Source organism: Notamacropus eugenii, chromosome 1 (assembly GCF_028372415.1).
Source record: "Notamacropus eugenii isolate mMacEug1 chromosome 1, mMacEug1.pri_v2, whole genome shotgun sequence".
Classification (NCBI taxonomy): domain Eukaryota; kingdom Metazoa; phylum Chordata; class Mammalia; order Diprotodontia; family Macropodidae; genus Notamacropus; species Notamacropus eugenii.
In genome coordinates, this window is record NC_092872.1 from 45,654,635 (window position 1) to 45,676,942 (window position 22,308).

Below are 22,308 nucleotides of genomic sequence, written 5' to 3' on the forward strand. Positions count from 1 at the left end.
ATGAGAATTACTTTGATGAATATATGAGAAGGAAAAAGGCAAGTTTTCATAAACAATACTTTATGTACTCCATCTTTTTTATAGTTATATAATCAGCTAAAAGACACAGAAAATACAAGATCCAATAGTGCTTCTTATTTGTTGATGTATTTGTCTTTGGCCCGGATGGCAGGATAATGATATACATTTGGAAGCGGCCAAATGACTAATCCCCAAGAGTAGTGATTAATGGATTGCTGCCATCTTGGAGGCAGGTCTGTCTTGGAGTGTCAGAAGGTTCTTTCAATGGCTCTTTACTATTCCACATTTTTATCACTGACTTGGACAAAGGCTAACCAAATCTGATGATGACAGTAAACTACAAGGAAGAGCTAACAGGTTGGTTGACAAAATTAGGATACAAAAAGATCTTGTCAGACCAAAAGGATAGAACAAATCTAATAAGATAAAGTTAAATAAAGATGACTGACAAAAAAACTTCATGGAGATTTTAAAAAATTAACTGTACAGGTAGGGATTAGGGAGGTTTGATTAGATAATCATATCGTGAAAAACATCTGTTTCTGTGAACAAGTTTAATATGTTGGTAGTGTGACATGAAAGACAAAAACATCTAATGCCTTTTTTTAATAGGTTTTTTAAAAGAATAATGCTGTCCACAATAAAGAAGTTTGACAGGATCTGTTGCGCTCCTCTCTTGCCAGAACCCATTTAGAATATTGTATTCCATTCTGGATTCATCTTAGGAAGAAAACGATCATATGGATCATATCCAAACAGAGGCAGCTTGGATGCTGAGGGAACTGTAAACTATGACTAGTTGCAGAAAATGGAGATGGTTAATGTGCAAAAGAGGAGACTTAGTGGGGCATGATAGCTGTCTTCAATTATTAGGAGGGATGTTAAGTGAAGAATGCTGGAATTTGTTCTTCTTAAAAGCCTTTCTCAACCCCTATTAATTCTAGTGCTCTCTCTCTGTTAATTATCTCCTATTTATCCTTTACATAGCTTGCTTTGTATATATTTGCTTACATGTGGTGTCTCTCATTAGAGTATAAGCTCCTTGAGGGTAGGGACTGTCTTTTGCCTTTTTTTATATCCCCAGCATTTAGTGCCAGTGCACATATAAGTACTCAACAAATATGTATGGATTGATTGGCTGGTCCCAGAGTGCAGAATTAGGAGCAGTGGACAGAATTTGATTAGAGGCAGATTTATATTCAATGTAAGGAAAAGCTCCCTAACAATTAGATTTGTCCAAAAGATAAAATGGATTGATAATAGAAGTAGTGAGATTTCCACTAATGTAGAATTTCAAGCAGTTGGATTTACAAATCTATGGCTTTTTCTCAATTCTCATTTTTCATGACCTCACTGTAACCTTTGATCCTATGGATCACCTTCTTTTCCTTGATAGTCTTTTCCTTCTAGGTCTTTGGGACCCTGCTCTGTCCTGGTTCTTCTTTAATCTGTCTGACTGTAAGCTATGATTATCAGTCATAAGACCTGGGTTCAAATCCAAACTCTAAATCATCTAGCTATGTAACCTTGAGCAAATTATGACACCTTCGTGAGACTCAGTTTCCCTATCTGTACAAGGCGGGGGAAATACTTGCACCACTTATCTCACAGGATTGTTGTAAAATTTCCTTCCTACCACATTGGGTTATTTTGACCAAAAGCACTTCATAAACTTTAAAGCACTAAAGAATTATATGTTTTTATTATAATCACCATTATTATGCAACTCACCCGGACCCTTTCCCCAGTCAAAAGACTGCTGCACAATGGACCTGTGCAGTGCCTTCTAAATGGAGAATTCTGGTCGGACACAGCAGCTCTGTATCCTTTCTTTTTCCCCTCCAACACTTTCCTCCTGGAAGTTAAATCCTACCTGCAGGCACAGGCCTTGGACCTTTCTATTTAGACCATTTATCCTGAAGGACAACAGTCAGAAACGTGTTAGAGATGGGCTAGTCATGAGCAGAGAAATGAAAAAGGGCCTCCAGGTGTACATGAGTCAGAGCCCTGCAAATATGATTGGAAACAGTCACAGTTGGGGCTATACCAGGATTCCCCGAGTCAACAGAAGATGAAAAGGAATACTCTGAAAACAGGAAGGCTCTGGAACGGTCAAATTCAAGGGAACCAGGGAGAAGCAGAAACGAAATTGAAAGTGAATCAAAGTAAAATATTGAAGGGAACAGAAGAAGATGAACACACAAATAGAAAAATCTGGGAGGAGGAAGTCAGTGGTCAAAATCACAGAGAAACTCTACAAAAGTGAAAACACAGTTTTTGGCAATGTATCACCATCATTGCCAGCACCAACACCTCTAATCCTCTGGTGTTCTCTGTGCCCTGGATCTTAACTTCATCTCTTTCTGTTTTTATCTGCTACCTGTCGGCAGCTTTAGAATGGGAGAAAAGCTGGTGTCCTCATTAGGACCAGGAGAAACAGCTGTTGCCTTCTTGCTCCCAGAACTTAACTGTCCTGCTTCCTTGACTGTGGTAACACCCAGCACTCTAGAGCCCCCACCATGAAGCATGGAGGTGGCCAGAAGCCAAGGCAGAGAGGCATATGCTCTGATTATCTGGGGTCACACTGCCTATGTTACTGAAGGCATTTTTACATCTGCTATGAGGATAGAGGAATTTTTTAAAAAGGGAACAGAGGACTTATCAATTCAGCTGAATAGCTCTTATTCAAAGCACGGCATTAAGGAGAGCAGGGAGGTTACATGGAAACCAGCCAGATGTGCTTCTGATACAGTCATAAAACAAGAGCCATTTCAGGACCCTGTTTCACACAAGACTTTCTTTAATCTTCCCAAAATGCATTTTAGAGTGGCAAGAAGATCAAGCTGTTTGGGGAGAGACTTTTATCTTTAGGCATGTACTTCCAACCACATCTGTGATTACAGAGCTCCTTAATGGAATGGAATGGAAAAGTATTTATTAAGTACTTACTAAGTGCTAAGCACTATACTAAGCTGAGGAAACAAACAGAAAAGCAAGCCAGTCTCTTTTCTGAAGGAACTTCCATTGCAATTAGGGGTGGCTATGGCTTGATACAGAAAGGTACAGTTTTGATATATATATCTTTATATCAGACAGAAGGGCCTTGTAGTCCTTAGGGTGCAATGGGAGAGCAGATGACACAGCAGGAGAGATTAAAGGGAGTGACCTATCACTCTCCATAACCTAACAGTCTTGTTAGATATGTAGGGGAAGAGATGGTACAGTGGAGGTCCCATTGAGGCTTGGGTTGTCTTTAGGGCAGAGACTGGTCTTTAAGATCCCCAAAACATGCCAAACAAAGGCTAAATGAGTACCAGTCATCCTCTGAATTACAGCGGAACTCAAGACTCACATAAGCTCTCCTACTCAGAAAGGAACTAAAGAAAAGAACTAGTAAACCTTCCTGAATGATAGCCATGTTCAATGGAAAGAAGACTGGAAACCAGGAGTCCAGTCTGAGCTCTGGAACCAATGTACCCTATACTTTGGACAAACAGTGACCCCTCTCTTGGTCTGTTCCCTCACTTGCAAAATGAGAGATTGAGTTAGATGTTTTCTATTTCTCTTCTGACATACAAAGTTTATGTTACACACACAAACACACACACACACACACAGCATTTCAGAGCTAACTCCAATGTTGTAAGCCAACTTCTGGGGATCAGAAGCATACCATAGTCACAGGATGATAGATCTAGAACTAGAACCCTTTCATTTTACAGATGAAGAAACAGAGGTTCAGGGAGGTGACGTGATTGCCCAAGATCACTTTGGTAGCAAGTTTTCAGAAATAGGATTTGAACCCAGGACCTCTGACTCCAGAGTCAATGCTCTTTCCATCACCAATGTCATTACCTCTTTGTGCCTGCCCACTGGGGGGCAAAAAGCACTTCCTCAAATCCCAAGGAACCAGTGACAATTGTCCCTTGTCTCCTGGGTGCTGAATGAGGCTTAGAAATGGCTTCACAGAAGGCTGAAGCTACATACTACAGCTGCAGTAGTTTATAGGATCAAAGAGTATTTTGAGCTGGAAGGGCCAGGAGAGACCAGCTCATCCAAACCTCTCACCCTACGAATAGAGAATTGGGGTCAAGGTGGGTCAGTGACCCAGAGCCATCATATCATAAGAAGCAGAGCCAGGTTTTGAGCCTAGTTACTCTGACTCTAACTCATGCTCCCTCTCTGGGCAAGAGACTCTCAGTCTACCTCTCTCCCAGGTAGGAGGGGTACAACCCTCAAGAGTCTCTGGAAACAATGAAAGGTGATGCAGTGCAATAAAAAGAGCTGGTCTTAGAGGGAGGGGGCTTGGACTGGAGTCTTACTTCTGGTGTTTGAATTTGTGTCATTCTAGAATCACAGGTGATCAGAGGTAGTGCGACCCCCGAAGTCATCCAATACAACCCATAAGCAAAATTGAAATCTTCCCAGCAATATCCCTGACCAGTGGTCATCTAGCCCGTGCTCAAAAATAGGGGTGACAGAAAGTACCTCTGAGACTTGGGAAATTTTTCCTTATACTGAGCAAAAGTTGTCCTCTCCGTCACTTCCCTTCCTTCTCCTTCAACCCCACAGTGGTCCTCATGCTGCCTTCTGGAGTCACAAAGGATAAAGTTAATTCCTGCCTCCCAAGGCAACTTTTCAGATATCTGATGAAAAAGAACACACAGGCACTAAGTCTTCCCTCCATACTCTACCCCTCCCTAAAAACCCTCACTTCTTTCAAATCACCTTTACAAAGCGTCACTTTAAGTTTTCTCACCACCCCCACCCCACTTTGCTGGGCCTGCTCCGTTATCTGTAAGATGGGCCCTGCCCTGCCTTATCCTACAAGGTTATTGCGAGGAAGGACTTTGGGAAATCATGTACTTCTATGAAGATGTAAGGGATTCTGACTCCTGTGCTTCAGACACACTGGTCTGTGTTCCAAACACGCTCTGCATGTCTCTGCCTCACACTATCCTCCCGAAATGCCTGAATCCTTAGTATCCATCTGCTTAATTCCTCCCCATTCTTCAGGATTCAGTTCAAATTCCATCTCCATGAAGTCTATCTTGTTCCCCAAAGATGGCAATGATCTTGCCCTCTCCTGTGCTCTTCTGACCAAGGAGACAGTATAGCTACTATTGAAATTATTTGGGCAGGGTTATTGTTTTCCTCAATGTAGACCATATAGCTTGCTTACATATTATTTACCCTAGAAGACTGTAAACTCCTACAGGACCACAGCTAATTCTCTCTCTGCTACTCTATCCTCCCTGTGCCTGGCATTGGGCCTGGCACAGCAGAGATAATCATTACTCACATTTCTATAGAGCTTTATAGTTTACAGAGTACTTCCCACATACAACAGCCTCATGAGGTAGGTGGGACAAGTGTTTTTCTCTCCCTCTTACTCTTTCTTAGATTAAATGGTTGATCTAAGATCCCCCAACTGCTAAGTGCCCAAAGCAAGGCTTGAACCCAGGGCTTCTGTTGATAAGTCCAATGATCTTTCTGCTGTACCATGCTGCCTCTCAAAGATGAGTTTGCTCAGTAGGAGAATCACAAGGTTTGTCTGAAAACTGGTAACTAGCCAGGGCTGGCACTCGACTTCAGTCAGGGGGCTAATCTCAGCTCTGCCACCTACCACCAGCTTGTCTTCAAGCAAATAAATAGACCCTTTGAGGCTCAAGTTTCTTCAACTATAAGATAAAGGGTACTTTTCTTCCTTTCCTTCCTCTTTCCCTCTTGCTCGCTTTCTCTCTCTTCTCTTTTCCTCTCCCTCCTCTGCTCTCTTTCTGCCTTTACCCCCATTCCCTCTTTTTCTGACTTTCTTTTTTCCTCTCTCCTTTTCTCTCCTGCTGCCCTCTCCTTCCCCCTTTTTCTGACTTTCTTTTCCCTTCCTTTTCTCTCTTCCTGCCCTCTCTCGCCCCTCCCTCTTTTTCTGATTTCCTTTCTCTCTCATCTCCATCGCTTCAGATCCTTCTATCATGCAGACATCCCCAAACATGAAGACATCAGGGAGATTTGTGGTCCTCTCTAATACCCCATCACCTAATGATATACTTAATGCCAGAAACTTCCAGTCAAGAAAATAAGTTTTCCTTTAAATTACTTTTTACCTTATAGATGAACACAATTTATACTTGAGAATAAGCACTTGTAAAGATATTACAAAAAAGGTATTGGATTTCAAATCAGAAGATGTGGGTTGGAATATTGACTTTGATACTTTTTACCTCTATGCCCTTGGGAAAGTCACTTAATTGACCTGGTCAGGGGGTTAGACTAGATAACCTCTCAAACCCTGTCTTGATCTTTCCATGATCTGTAAAAAGCACATTATGAAACTCCAGGGTCTGGTTCTGAATCTGCCTCTAAGTAATTCTGTGATCCTGGCCAAGTCATTGGCCTCTGAGTGACTCAGAATTCTTATCCATCAAATGGAAATAATATTACTTGCCCTCCCTTTCTCCTGGGGTTGTTGTGAAAGTGAAATTAGACTCATATATTCTCTGACAGAACTGGAAGAGACCTTGGAGATCATCTGGGCTAGTTTCCATATTTTACAGAGAAGTAACTCAATATCATATTTCAACAGAGAGGTGAAGTGATTTGCTTGGGGTCACACAGCTACTGAATTGCTGGCAATATGTATGAAACCACAATGAATCGTTAAACGTTCCTTACAAATAGGAGCTGTTTCTTGCCGTGAGAGAGCAGAAGGAGTATCACAGGGATTTTATGGCTGCAAATGGAGAGTCAGCAGAGACTAAACCAGATTGTAATGCTTGGCAATGAACAACGTTAGTGCCAGTTTCAGATTCTACCCTCTCTGTCAATGATTAGCTTGACAGCCTTGGGCAAGAGACTTGACTTTTCTTTCCCGATCTCAACTTCTTCCTGTGTAAAATGAGGGAGGATTGAACTAGATTCTCTTTAAAGTCCCCTCTGGCTCTGAAATTCCATGATCTTCTCTGCTCTTAGGCTGAGTTTATCTCTGGCTTTGGGATGGGCTCACAGAACATTCCACAATAGCTTTCAGAATCTAAATAAATCCTCCAGGGAATCCCTGGGATTGATTGTGTGTTTCATAGCTGCCCTGAGAGCCAGACAGTTGGAAAACCAGGCAGCTAGAATATTTCAAAGACTATGATCCCTTTAAACATCGAGGTAGTCATGTTAGGGAGGGGACAAGAGCAATCAGTGACCCAGTTGGGAGGCAGGCAAGAGTGAAAGCCACAAGGTTCACAGAATAACCCAAATGGCCTATATTCTCATCCTGCCCATATCCTCCCCCTTTCTTCAGCCTGTTCTAAGACTGCTAATGCCTGCCTCTTCAGAGTCCAGACCCAGGAATGGAAGGTCATAGTATAATGATCCACCCAATGCTTGCCTTTACATCCCTCAGCCTTTAAGACCTGTACCAGTTAACTCCCACCTGCTTAGCCTCTCCCCAGGTTCTGGAATCAGGCCTAGCCTTGGACAGGGGAAATATAAGGAGTCAGAGAAACACAGGTTCATAAAACTTAGAGCTGGACAGATACTTAGAAACCACCTCATTTTAAAGAGGAGGAAACTCTGAGTCTCAGGGAAGTTTAAGTGACTTATCCGAGGTCTCTCCCCAGGATTAGCTATGCATTTCACTGATGCTCCCAAAGCCAGACAGCTGGAAATCCAGAACACTCTACACATTATGATTCCTTTAAAGACAGAGCTAGCCACATTAGTGAGAAGACAACTGCTAAGTGTCTGAAATTCCAAGTCTAGGGCCCTATCCAAAATGAAATCCAACTTAACGAGATACATAATGGTAGAGTAAAAAGTCCAGGAGTCAGGAAAGATCTGGAGTCAAATTCTTCTGGGCAGGGCACTCCTCTCTAGGCCTCAATTTCTGTCTCTCTACAACAGGGGTAATAACACTTGCTCTACCGAGCCCACAGAGCTGTCATGAAGAAGGTGTTTTGCCACCTTGAAAGAACCAGAGCAATAGGCCCTCTTTCCATTAGTCCTTGCTTCAAGCTTGGTTTTGCTTCCAGACAAAGGGCCCCTTTTTCATGGCCCTGGGACCAGCCCAGTCCTTATATGGCAGTTCTGAAAACTGGAGCCCTGTCTCATCCACTTCTGCCTAATACAGCAGTTCCTGCAAGGAAAAGTTTCCTTTCTTGGGCTGCTCTTTTCCCCCTCCATGGGTTAGTCCATGCCCAGAGATGAACCCGAAGCACAAGGCTTGGGTCTCTATAGCTTGCTATGAAAACTCTCTGTGGCTTCCTGTCTGGATGCCTGTCCCTCACCTTACTGTACATCTGCCCATCTACTGCAAGCTTTGCCTGCTGCCAGCTCAGGAAGCTCCCTGGCCAGCAACACCACCTGGCATTCTTCTGATTTCCTGCTGTTTGGAGAGGATCAAATGCTCTGCCTATGTCTGGGTTTCCATCTCATCTTTTGGGTCCTGCCCATTTCTAGTCAGGTGAATACCAGTCTGAGAAAAGGAAATGTCCATCATGAGACCGCAGAATGTCACGGAGAGTCAGAGAATCTGGGTTCAGATCCTGGTTCTGCTACTTATTGCCTGTATGACTCTGAACAAGTCATTTCATCTCTTTGGCCTTCACTTTCCCTACCTGTAGAATGAAGTGGGACCAGAGAGGCTCTAAGGTCTCTTTCAGCTCCAAATCCTATGTCTCTTGATTTCCCTGTGGTCATGAGTGTACAATGTACCAGGGCAGAGAGCACTGTGGTGTTGACACTTTGTCCCAGCATAAGGTATTTTGCAGAAGCTTAGCTATTTCTTGTTTTTGTTTTCTGTTTTGCTTTGTTTTTTAATTCTAGAGGTCGGTCTGACCCACTTCCATTTGGTGCTGATGCTCTGAAGAGTCCTGGAGGGGCTCCACCCCTGCCAAGTGGTGGGTCTATTCATTAAACGCCCCTCCCTTAGTTCCCAAGTTGTCTGTTATAGAATCTCATTTAAAAAATGAGCAGGACAAGATGAAAGTATCTGAAAAATGCAGTGGCTTCCCTATTCTGCTAGAACAGGATCCTTCACCTGGGGTCCATAGAGAGGTTTCAGAGAGTCCATAAATTTAGACTGGGGGCAGAGGAATGACATCTTTGTTTCAACAGAATTTATTTCCTTTGTTATCGTATGTATTTTATTTTATACTTTTAAAATATTATTCTGAATATTTTCTCTTGTGTTATATTTTATTTTTTTTCTGTTTTTCTCATGGTTTTTCCCATTCATGTTAATTCTTCTATGCAACCTGACTAACGCGAAAATGTGATTAATAAGAATGTATGTGTAGAACCCATATAAGACTGCATGCCCTCTTGGAGAGGGAGGGGGGAGGGGGGGAAAATCTAAGACTTATGGAAGTGATTGTAGAAAATTGAAAACAAATAAATTAATTAAAAAATATTATTCTGAAAAGGGGTCTATAGGATTCACCAGATTGCCAGTGGGGTCCAGGGACACACAAAACGTTAAGACCCACTCCCATCTAGAAGTTAGAAAGTGTAAAGGGAGTCGGCTGAGCAAGCAGGGGAGTCATCTTGTATCTTGTATCATTGCCATGTGAAATCATCCATAAGCAGGCCTCCATGGCAAGGTTTGGGGGAAAAGGGTATAGATAGAGGGATTTCATTCTGGTGGACACCAATGGATAATCACAAATCCTTAGAGATAGAAGAGAATTTAGAGGTCCCTTGGTGCAACTTCTCACGCTGTGCAGCGGTCCTCCCACAGCATCCCTAGAGATGGTCATTCAGCTTTTGCTCAGACATTTCCAATTTAAGAGGCCTCTCTACCCATTAAACTAGTTCAGCCCACTGTTAGTTCTAATTCTTAGGAAGTCTATACCGAGCTGAAATTGGATTCTCTATAACTTCCACCTATTGGTTCTGCTTCTGTCTTCTGAAACTACTAAACAAATCTATTTAGTCTTCCACAGAACAGCCCTTTGAATGCATGAAGAAAGCTGGAAGTCTCTCTCTCTCTCCTCTTCTCCTGGCTATAGACTCTTTCCTTAATTATTCCTTGTGTAGCACAGCGTCACTACCCTGGACGCTTTCTTCTGGTTGTGCTTCATCTTGTCCCTCTTAAAATGTGGTGCTCAAATGGGGACATGACACTCCCTCCAGATGTTGCCAGAAGGGGCAGAGAAAAGTGGCCCTATAACCTCCCTCACTCTGTTCACTTGATGTCTAAGAGTGCAATACAGGATTGAACTGGCTTTACTGCAGCCATACCATCCTATAGGCTCTGACCATGAGAGAGGGCAGAGGGGACACTGGGGTCATCTTCCCTGTGCTGGCTGCTGGCCACCCTGTGGGGGCAAGAGCCCACTGACCTTTCACAGGAAAGAGATGAGTGCAGATTGAACAATACAGTGTAAAACCATCTCCCGTCTCCCTTTATTCTAGGCTTTTTCATGCATTCAAGAGCTATGTTATCTTAATTTTGTACAAAAAGCAAGACTTGTTCCCAGTAAAATGACTTTTAAATAGTGAAGCTGTCCCAAAGGTCCTGGTCTGTTTGGGATTAACCCATAATGGTCATAATAATATTGACTCATGTTTATGGAGCATTTTATGGTTTACAAAGCAATTTCCTCACAACAATCCTGTGAAGTTACTGTTCCCATTTTATAGATGAGGAGACTAGGGATCCAAATGAACAAATAACATGTCCAGGATCATGGAATTAGTGTCAGGGCCAGGACTGAAACCTCACAGACCACAAGATTCCAAACCCAGTGTTCTTTTTGATGGTATCCTAATAAAGCTGCCCAGCTTCAAGATTCTACCTTCCTTCTGGGCCTCACTGCACAGCAGGTATGTCCTGATTTAACCAGATAAGATGGCTTTAATCACACCACAGGCCCCCAGACTCAATCACAGGCCTCACTGAATAGCAGGCTCATTGACCCCCCCTTCCCAACTCAATATCCTAACTTTCTCATATATGCCTCACTGTCCCCCTAGAACATGAAGTGTTCTATTTGAACTCATGCCTCACTAGAACAACAGGCATGTTCATGGGATGGACTGCCTATAGCTAGCCACTGAGCCTAGACCCATTCCTCATACTTCCCACAGAAACAATAGGTATGTCCATGCACTCAACCACAACCATCCATCTAATCTCAGACAGGACCACAATGGCCAGCCAATCAGAAAGCAGCACCATCAGGATGCTTGAGTAGTATGTGGACCTCAAAACAATAGAAGGAATTTTCCCTAAGTAGACACTTGTGCAGAAAGGGTAAAGAACAGACCTAGAGTAAACTGAAGACGTAGAGAAGCTTATTATAATATCGTCATCATATATTAATGCCCCCCAAATGGGTGTTTCTGTATGCATTGTGGGTAATGCACAGTTCCACTGAGAATAAGACCCATCCCCTATTGCCTAATCCTTTGACAAACTTCTCCTGCTGTTTTATTATTCATAATTTCTGTTATGTAATCAGTATCATTACACTATAAAATGGCTTGTCTTGTTTTACTGAAGCTGCAGGTTCCTCTTGGAACTCAGACTGCTACAGAGCATAATCCTTGATAAATGTGTTTGCTTGGATTGGAGGTGGTCTGAGTCTGAATTCTTTGAGATGACCCCACCCCCCCTCCCCTCCTCCCCGCAACACACCAGGAAACCACAACATTTTGCCCACAGCTTCCATTTTAGATTCATGAGCTCAGTCCCTTCCTGCAGGTACTCTTTCCAAAGGAATGTAAATTTTGATCACTGAAACCTCGAAAGGAATCTTGGGGTTCACGGGCTAGATTTATTTCTTAAGGACTATGCCTTACTCCCAAAACACTCTGGCTCTCATTGATTGGCCAACCAGAGGTCCTAGGCCAAGTCCCACTTGGTCATGGTTTAGGCCCTGATTGGCTCAGAGTAAATATAAATAACAATTGTTTTGTTTTGGCCAGAAACCCTGAGGGTCTTCCCCTCCACTATTGATTTTTTTCTTAAGACTAGGTAAAATAAACCATTCTCTGCTTCCTTTCTTACCTAGCCTTAATCGCTGATTGAGCATTGCTTCAGTCAAACTGAGATGTGTTAAAGACCTTAGCTTAAAAAGGCCAGCATCTCCCACCACATCCAGGGCCATCTCCAGTTGTCCTGATCCACATCTTACCACTAGTTCCAGATGACTCTGGAGGGGAAGTGAGGCTGGTGACTTTGCACAGCCCTCCCTCACTCAAATCCAATTCACTTGCATATCTTGGCATCACCTCCCAAATGTCACAGTCCTCTTCAAGAATGAAGGATAAACAACAGCAACCACCACCCTTCTGCAGAAGGAGGGGGCTTTGTTCTCCAATAGGTTCTAACCATGATGACCTGGCAAAAATAGTAACTTTATAGTGTCAAGAAGTACAATTCAGCCTGTCCTGTTCTGACCTGTCTTTCTGAGAGTGTCCAAAATCTCTGAGCAGGTAGAATTCCGGGAATTCTCAGAACCAACAGTGAGATCTAAGACCTCCTTCACCTGTGACCATGAATTGTTGCCACACATCTGACCCTCACTGACCTTTCCCGGAAGTATTTGATGGCCTCTGGGTCAATGAAGGTTGGCTCCTCCCGAAATCCCTGTTCAAACACTTTCCGTTTGTGCCGGAACTCGATGACAGTCTTGGTGTAAGAGTTTAGTGTGGTGACTGAGGCTGCCATGCAGCATGTGAAAGAACCCCAGGCCAAGCTGCAGAAAGAGAGACAGAGGAAAGAATAAATCAAATACAGTGGGATCACAGTAAAAAAGAGGATTAAAACATGTAGGGCTGGAAGAAAGGGGAACTCATTTGGATGATGGTTAGAAAGAGCTTTGTTACTTATTTCTCTCTATACACATCTCACCTTTCTTTCTCAGAAATTCAAAGGTTCATATGTTATTGACAGAAATTGAAGGGCCATTAGAGGACGCCTAGTCTGATTTTTGTCGTGATGAAGAAACTGAGGTGTAGAGCCAGGCCTAATTTACATTATATTATACTGTTGGTGTCAGCATATGAATCACAGCTGACAAGAAAACATCCTTAAGTTCTAGGACTCAAAAATTTGATGGGAAACCAACTGGTCCATGTGCATTTGATAAAAAGTCATATTTACTACACAATTGTATTCATCTACCCATGGAGAGACTAGGAAAATGCACACTAGGAGTATGTGTGCCAGAAAAACAGTACCTACTTAATCAAGAAACAGCATCAGGTATGCCTGGTGTTCTGGTATAAGCCCAAGAGAGACAGATGTTATCAAAGTAACTCCTTTCCCGTACGAGCTAGGATTCCATCTCCTATCGTCCTGTTGTATGAATCTATGCACTTCCTTCATGGTTAGTCCGTTAGAGACTGGCCACAGAGAAACATCTTGTTTATGATTTCCTTATAGAGCATGGACACCTGAGTAGAGAACCTGTTAGTCTTTGTCTGTCTATGAGTGGTAGAAAAGATACTGGCCTGAGCTGATCTGATGGCCGGGGATGGCATCCACTGATGAGATGATGTTATCCACTAGGCTAACTGAATTCTTGACTGAAAGGCTGGCTCTGAGGCTCCTTTGGCCTCTACTCTTTAGGAATAATAGTTGAGAGAAAGGGTAGTATCCTTGAAGTTGGGGACTGTTAGGGGAGAAAGGGATAGTGTGGAAAATATAGGTTGCTAATGAGGGGAGAGGTGATGAGATGAGCTGGTTGCTGTCCCTATATTCCATCCTGATGAGCCATGGGGGATGGAGAGGCAGACAGTAAGGAAGGAGGGAGGTGTGGGCATGGCAATTAAATTGGAAATTAACTTTGAAAAGTTTCAAGATTGAATCAATTCGGTCATTTTCAGTCATGTCCTACTCGGTGACCCTGTTTGGGGTTTTCTTGGTAAAGATACTGGAGTGGTTTGCAATTTCCTTCTCCAGCTTATTTTTACAGATGAGGAAACTGGGGCAAACAGCATTAAGTGACTTGCCCAGGGCCATACAGGTAGTAAGTGTCTGAGGCCAGATTTGAACTTAAGATGAATCTTCTTGACTCCAGGCCTAGCACTCTACCCATTGTGCCACTTAGCTGCCCAAGACTGAATACACACAGATAAATACAAATTAGCAGGACGAGACTTCTCTGTTTTCTAGGAACTCAAGAGAGGATATATTTACATTTGTGATTGACAAAAAAAATCATGACCAAATGGCTACAGAAGTTGGCTCCAGGCCTTCTACTTTCCTCTTAGTCCTCCTTTTCTGGGTTTGATGAGTCTGGAACCAATGAAGACTCAACATCTCAAGACTTGCTTTCCTTCCTAAACTCACAGTCTGTCCTGTAGCATAGTTGAGTACTAGTCACAGAAGCTGGATGGCCTGAATACAGAATCATACAAAGGGATGTTAGAGATCAGAAACTGTGCAGATGTTCAGGGTCAAGCAACAGGGAGCTCTTTCACCAGCTGCGAAGTCCAGATTAATCTGCAGTGAGTCACGTATCTCGGCTGTGGTTTTGTTTTTATGCAAAAGGATGACAACACTGGCTTGCCTCAAGGGAGATGAATTAGATAAAATGCATCCCTCTGTTTCTATAGTCCTGTTCTAGGACAATAACTACAAACTGATCTATTTCAAACTGCTTTAATAGGCCTTGGATTTTTATAGGAGAACACATTAATGGATTGCTTTGAAAAGCTTCTCTTACTTCAATTTTGTAAGTGAGCTAATGGGGTAAACACATTTGGATGCTAAGCCTGTGGGGAAGCATGGTGCTGGGGCAGCTCTTAGCCCCAAGGGAGGCAACTAATCTGCTGCTTCTCCTGGGTAACTAGAGGGCACAGAGAGGATAGAGGTAGGAAGAGATAGGGTTTAACACAGCTGGAATCTGAAAAGAGCATAGGCAACGGTGAAGGAGCCACAATCTACTGTGCCAAGCACTTTTTAAACGTAAAATGGCATAGCACAAATTGCAGCTGACATTTATTGGAGAGGTTTTTCGGTTTATGAAAACATTTTCCTTACAACAATTCTACGAAATAGGCATAATAAGTAATATTATCTCCATTTTACAGAATCAGAGAGGCTAAATAATTTAACCATTGCTGCCAATCATTCTTAGAGTTAGGTCTTAAACCCAGGTCTTCTGACTTCTAATCCAATATTCTTGCCATTAGACTATGACAGCTCTTAGTATTATTATACATCACTCGGTTCACCACCATCCCATATATCTGCTCAGGTGGGGAGAGGTATTCAGTATGGTTGCGATCGCAATTAAAAATATGCTCTTGGTGCTACTTGGATGATTACATTGTATCTTGAGGGTAGGTATTATTTTTTGCCTCTTTTTGTATCCCCAGTACTTAGCACAGTGTCTTGCACATAATAGGAGCTTAATTAATGTTTATGAATGAAATTAGAAGACCTAGGTTTGAATCCTGGCTTCTAGTTATGTGACCTAAGATGAATCAATTTACTTGTCTAAGTCTCAGTTTCCTCATTTGTAAGATTAAATTCAATTATTCCCAATGTCCCCTCTAGCTCTAAAAACTATAATCCTATAGCAAATGGGGCCAAAAGTCCACAGTGGAAAAAGGAGCCAACCTGGGGCAAACTGGAGGAAAACAGAAGTCACTGGGAAGTAGCTAAGAATCAGGGACCAAAGGAAAGTGCAAGAGAACATCTGGTCCAAGGAAAGAGCAGATTAGAAGTCAGAAGGACACGGAAGGGATTTAACTAGTGCCTCCCCAGTTCAGCACAGTTAGGGCCAGAACAGAACCTGTGCTGGATGAAACTCATCAGCACAGATCCAAGAGTCTTAGGACAAGATGATTGATGGGCAGACACAGCTCATGAAAGGATAGGAGGTGGCTGAAACCAGACTTTAAGAATCTGAATGTTTTTCTTACCAGGAGAGGCTATTTTAATGCCCCTCATACTCAAAGCTGATCTTTTCCACCATGGTCAGCAGAGACCATGAGCTGAATTTTTCTACTACTGGGCATGGGCTTGCACTGAGCCATCCATGTACCTCTCGTGACCAAACCCATACATTCACAAGCAAGTTGTGAATAAGGTTGCAGTCTGAGCCTAGGGAAGCCAATGTCTGCATCCCCATTGTCCCTGCACTCTTGGAGAATATTTCACTTCCTTCAGGAAATCTGAACATCAATATTTTCATTAGAACTGTAGCATTGAAAAGGACCTTAGGGTCATCTACTACTCACACCTATCAACTTCATTTTCCAGAGCTAGATGGTTGTAACAGAAAGAGCCCTGGCCTCATTAGGAGTCAGAAAACCTGGGTTCAGATCCAGGTTCTGCTATATACTTGCCATGTAACTCTGGAGCATGTCATAACCATGCTGAGCCTCAGTTTGCTCATCTGTAAAATGGAGATTGCAATAATACTGGCATTACCTACCTCATGGAATAGTTCTGCAACTTTGCAGAACTGGAAGAATTACAGAAATGACACCTCGAAATGAGAAGCCTGAGCCTCATCGGAGTCAAGTGATTTGTCCAATGTCACAAAGCCAAGCTCTTCAATGGTTGGGTTAAAACCAGAACTGAGATCTCTCAAGGCCCAGCCTTCATTCCATAGTACCCTCGGCCTCCCAGAAGTGTTTTCTTTCAATCCCTCAGCCAAATGTTTGCAGTTCTCTTAATCTTACTTTCAGCCAATCCCTTCTCAAGGGACCTTGGGTAGCAAAAGCACTGCATCTTGACAAATGGCCCCACACATATTAAACAAGAGAGATGACATAGCAGGGCTCTGGAAGAACCCCCAAATGTGAGCTTTCTAGAGGGATGAAAAATGGTCCAAATCTATCTTCTCTGGGCCTCAGTGACAGGGAGAAATATATCAGCACTAATACATTCCCCACTCACTCAAGTCTGTACTATGAATAAGTCAAAAGGGAAGTTGGTGACCCACAGCAGGAGGAGAGGCCGGAGCAAAAGGCAGAAATCTTTTCATCTCTGGGGAAACATTCTCTGCCCTAGAGACCAAAAAGCTTTCCTTCAGAATATCAATGAAGGGTTTAAGGCATTGGGGCTGTTTCAGTGGGACAACTACCAGCTTCTCCCATCTTCTGCCCATTCCCAGATGTAGAATGGCTCTTCAACATAGCTGAAGGGCTTTGGGTACCCCAGGACCCACATCCTTTATCCCTGAGTGGGGATGGGAGGAGAAGACTTCTGTGAACAGATTAGAGATCACAGGTGTAGAGCTGCATGGGAATTGAGATGACCTGTAATGAGTCCAGTGTTTCTTAAACTGTGGGTTGCAACTCCATATAGGGGTATGAAAAATTTGGCAACAGTAAAAAGGTTTCTGAATGCACAATGACCAAAAATTAATTAAAAATCAAACGTGATGAATCTGAGGTGTTTCTGGCAGCGCTTATCAATATTGCATTGGGGCAACTTCACTATGGCCTTGGTTCTGAACACAAAGCATGCACCCTTTGCACCGTATATACCCTTAGGCCATACAACTGCCTGATAACAAACACTGCCTAAATGGGAAAAGGTTTGGGAGTGGAAAAAGTTTAAGAAGCCCTGCTTTAATCCAACCCCTTCACTTTAAAGATGAGAAAATGGAGGCCCAAGGAATATAAGTGACTTGTCCAAGGTCACCAGTTTGTAAACATCAGCAGGAGATTTTGCACACATCTGCCAATGCTCTTTTTCCTAAACTACAACTTAAAAAGCTCAGTGTTTTGGAAGGAACTTGGAAGGAAGTCCAACTGTTTCCATTTTACAGATAAAAAAATGAAGCCCACATGTTAGGTAAATTACCCCAAATCGCACAGCTAGTTAATGGGGAACTGGCATACATTCCATTGGCTTGGTTGGAATGGCTAATTCGAGAGAAGGCAGAAGATCTAGGTAACGGAGCCAGTTAAAGGTGATATAAGTAAACCTTGATAACAAAAAGGTCTAAGCTTCAAAGAATGAGCTTTGATCAGCTGCTTGGCACTATCTGTGTTTCAGCTTCCAAATCTCTGACAGATTCTTTAGACTTAAACCCCCTAATCAGTCACTGGCTCACCTTCTCATCTCAGCCCCCTATATCTCCTCCCAACTGGAACCTCTCCTCTCCTCCCTCAGGGAAGCATTTCTTTTCCCCCAATATTGGTAGTAACAGTCACTAATTACTGGCATATGTTGGCCTTCCCTTGGGTGGGTCCTGACAGCTGGGACTGGGTCTTGCCATTCCAAGCCCAGGGTGCTTCCACTATGCAGTATTCAACTCAGCTGGACACTCTGAAGCTATGAATTGTCCAACTGAGATTCATTTTGGGGCTGGAGGATGTGGTCCTTCTTGAGACATGTAATTAAGGGCACATGGACCACCTTCAGCTGGAGCTGAGATCTCACTAACTAGGCAAGGCCTCTTTAAGCCGAGAGGGGTCACTAGCATTTATGTAACCTTTTAAGGTTGGAGAAGCATTTTACCCATGCTATCTTTGCTGGCAGGGAAATCTCCACCCACCGACTCCCTCACTGAGGAGCCTCAGTCCCGGCTTTTAGCATCAGTGGGAGGTGAAAAGGTGGCCACGGGTCATTGTCAACAGACAGCGGATGCCTGTGACCATGCCTAACTGCTCCATATGGATAATGCCAAAGCTTTCTGACCAGATGTCAAAGAACTATGACATTAATGATAGCTGAGAGGTAAAGACACTGGGGATCCAAGAGATGAAGGGACTTTGCCCAAAGTCATTTGATTAATAAATAGCAGAGACGGGAGTTAAGCCCATGTCTTCTGATGCCAAGGCAATTACTCTTTCCACTGTGACTCTCCTTAGAGAAAAGAAAAATAACCCCCTCTGACATTTGCCTGAGGGAGCTGCTGTCACAAGCTGAAAAGACACGTACCAGAAAGACCAACCGTAGTCCCAGGAGTGTGGTCTCCAGTCTTCAGGTCCCAGGCTGACCGTGACTTGGAAAACTTGAGTGTACATCATATGGGCCACCATTCCCAGGAGACCTGGAGGACAGGAAGCAAAACAGAACACTGTCAAGAAAACCAAACTCATCTCTGTCCTTCCCACCTGACAGTCTGTTCAGTGGCAGGGCATCCCCTACTTTCCTAGAATTCCTGCAGGGCACTAGCTGTGTCTGACCAACTGAAGCCTTTCCATGCTTTGCAGTGACTGACTCTGATTTTAGCCCTCTTTCATAAAAATATCCTTTTTATCTGATGAAAAACTATAAACGTCCAATTTGGTGCCTGTGCACATGCTGTTTCCATCACCTGAAATTTAGTTCAACAAACATTAAATGCCTAATACATGCAGAGCACTGTGGTAGGTGTTGAGGTAGATATAAAAATAATGACAATGTGGCCGCACCTTCGCAGACACTCCTCCCCATCCTAGTCCTGGCCAATGCCTGCAGACATCCCTCAAGATCCAACTCCAATGTCATCTTCTCCTCTCCTGACCCCCCTAGTCAGAAATGAGCTTTCTATCCTTAGATTTCACATATCACCTTGCTTCTAATACTTTTATATACTAATCATGCTTTATTTTACATTATGGTTATTTTTACACTTTCCTTATCTTCCTCTACCATACCACAAGCTCATTCAGTACAGGAATTCTTTCTTATTCATTGTGTATTATTCCTAACCACCACCTCCACCACCTCCAGCACTCAGAACTATGCTTTGCACACAGTTGGCACTTATTAGATCACAGAATCAAGGAATCGGAAAGCTGGAAGGTACCTAAAAGAGCATTTTGTCTAACCTTGTTTTACAGAGGAGTTGGGGGGGGGGGGGAGAGTGAATGACTTGCCTAAGGTTCCATAGAGAGCAACTGACTAGATTCAGTGCTCCTCCCTCTCTACCATGTTGCCCACATGAATGTATAAGAATAGTAATAATTATTTTCACAATTATAATAATAGCATTTGTATAGCAAGTTAGTATTCTCCACGCACTTCGCAAATATCTCATTTGATCCACACAACAATCCTGAGAAGTAAATGCCATTATTATCCCCTTTTCATTTGAACTCAGATCTTCCTGACTCCAAGTCTGGCACTCTACCCATGGTCTCACCGGCTGCCACTGCCACAGAGGGAGAAATTACTTTCCTGTAGTCACATGTTACTGTTGTTGTTCAGGTGTTTCCATCATATCTGGCTCTTCATGACCACATGTTGGGGTTTTCTTGGTAAATGTACTAGAGTGATTTCCCATTTTCTTCTCCAGTTTATTTCACAGATGAGGAAACTGAGGCAAAGAGGGTTAAGTGACTTACCCAGGGTCACATAGCTACTAAGTGTCTGAGGCCAGATTTGAACTCAGGAAGATGAGTCTTCTGGCATTCTATCCACTGAGTCATCTAACTGCCTCAAACATGGTGCCTTGTCACATGGCAGCAGTGCTAAAATTTACACATAGGTCTCTAACCTCAAGTCCAGAGTCTATTTTCATTAAAAAATGTGTACTGAATTCAATGATGTCCTTCATGAAGTATGTGTGAAAATAAAGGGAAGGAAGAGAAAAGGGGATACGCTATATAAACATGGAAGATCTGTAAGCCACAAAGAAAGAACGGGTCCTAGGAGACTACTCTGATGCTACGTCTGTAGATAAAAGTTACTTTAGTTCAAGCTTTAGTCTCTAATCTAATCGCTGAGTCCCCATCCCCATATATCAAGGCACATAGAGTTTCCGGTACAGCTAAGCTCTACCTAATCAGACCAGGCTAAAACTGCTTTCTCTGATGCAGATGAATGTCATCTGGGAGCCAATGGACTCACATCTCTCAGTTATGCGGTACATGCTTAATGCCAATGAGAATACCTCAGGCTTTCCCATTACTGGCTAAGGTACCAGTTAATGGAGTTTTTAATCTTTCTCCCTAAATATTTGGTGAATAAATGAGCAAGTGGTTTGATGAAGGTAGAATATAGTCCTAGGGCCTAGAGCAGATTTTTGAAAATAATTACCCCAGAGTGGACTGAACTAGAGTAAGTATAGGGTGGCCAAAGACTTGAATGGCTCTCTTGGACTGTGGTGTCAGAAAATTTGCCTTAATGACCTAGGCCTTAGGCTCTTGGATGGATACCACACTACAGGGCAAGCTGCTTGCCCTCTCTCTCTCTCTCTCTCTGTATACATGTACATATATATATATATATATATATACATATATACATACATGCATATATACACATATGCATGTATATACACACATCGGTGTATATGTATATATGTGTGTATATGTACATATATACATACATGCATATACACATATACATGTATATATACATATCTGTGTATACATATATATACATATGTATATACACACATGCATCTCCTTGTGGATTCAGGGTTTCAGGATGGGGAGGAGAGGGAGTGGATTAATTCCTCCTCTCATTGCTTCTGGGCAAACCCAAATAGTGCCCCCCACACACATACCCCAAGGAGAAAAAGAAGCAAAAAGAAGCAGAGAAGGGGAGATAAAGATAGAAATGGCAGAGGTATTGAGAAGGACATTCTGGAACAAATTTTATGTTCTCAGAAGATGCCGAAAGAAGTTCAAGTCAGAGCATCATAGAATATTAGAGCTGGAAGGGAGAGAAGAGTGCAGAATACAGAATGTTAGCACTAGAGGGAAGCTTAGTGGGATCAGCTCCCCCAACTCCCTTACTTTATAGAGGGGGTAATTGAGGCTTAGATATGGAAGTGATTTTTTCACCTTGGTTACACAGTCAGTAAACGGCAAAGCCCTTATTTTCTGATTTTCTTCAGCAGTCCTGTTTTCACTCTAATGAATTGACTTCCCTCAAATAACTGGATCACTATTTCACCTGGTGCTCCAGACCTCAAGCCCTATCAACAGCATACCAGCAAGACTTTGGAGCCCACAGCATTTCTGGCTAATCTAGGCTCATCAGTATCTAACTGCCATCAACCAGATGCCCTTTAGGGCCTGCTACTGCCATAATCAATAAGGTTGTTCTTAGCATTTGGAGATCTCTTTTATCTGATAAAGGGTAGTAACCTGACTCAAAGAGTGAAATTCTATTCAGAATGATTGAGGGGAAGGCCAGGATGATTCGTCAAAAAAAAAAAAAGATTTGAAAAGGACCCACATGTACAAAGATATTTATAGCAGTACTTTTTGTCATGGTCAAGAACTGGAAATTGAGGGGATACCTATCAATTGGTGAATGGCTGAACAAGTTGTGGTATATGAATGTAATGGAATACTATGAATGGAATGCTATATATTATGTATATTGTGTAATGGAATTACATAATTATGTATACTGTATAATGTATATTATGTAATTATGTATAC

At 42.7% G+C, this 22,308-nt stretch overlaps 1 protein-coding gene across 3 annotated transcripts in view; it reads right to left on the bottom strand.

Annotated features, from left to right (window-relative positions):
* The window catches only part of GSG1L (GSG1 like), a 383,367-nt gene that overhangs the window by 65,067 nt on the left and 295,992 nt on the right, over positions 1–22,308 (bottom strand). For all 3 annotated transcript variants that reach the window (XR_011964618.1, XR_011964617.1, XM_072598140.1), the window contains exons 4-5: positions 18,866–18,977; positions 12,543–12,710 (exon numbers count right to left, since the gene is read on the bottom strand). Coding sequence is in view for 1 of the 3 variants with exons in the window: in XM_072598140.1 (XP_072454241.1) it covers positions 12,543–12,710; positions 18,866–18,977 (280 nt within the window). In the remaining 2 variants the exon portion in view is untranslated. The remainder of the gene's footprint in view (positions 1–12,542; positions 12,711–18,865; positions 18,978–22,308) is intronic.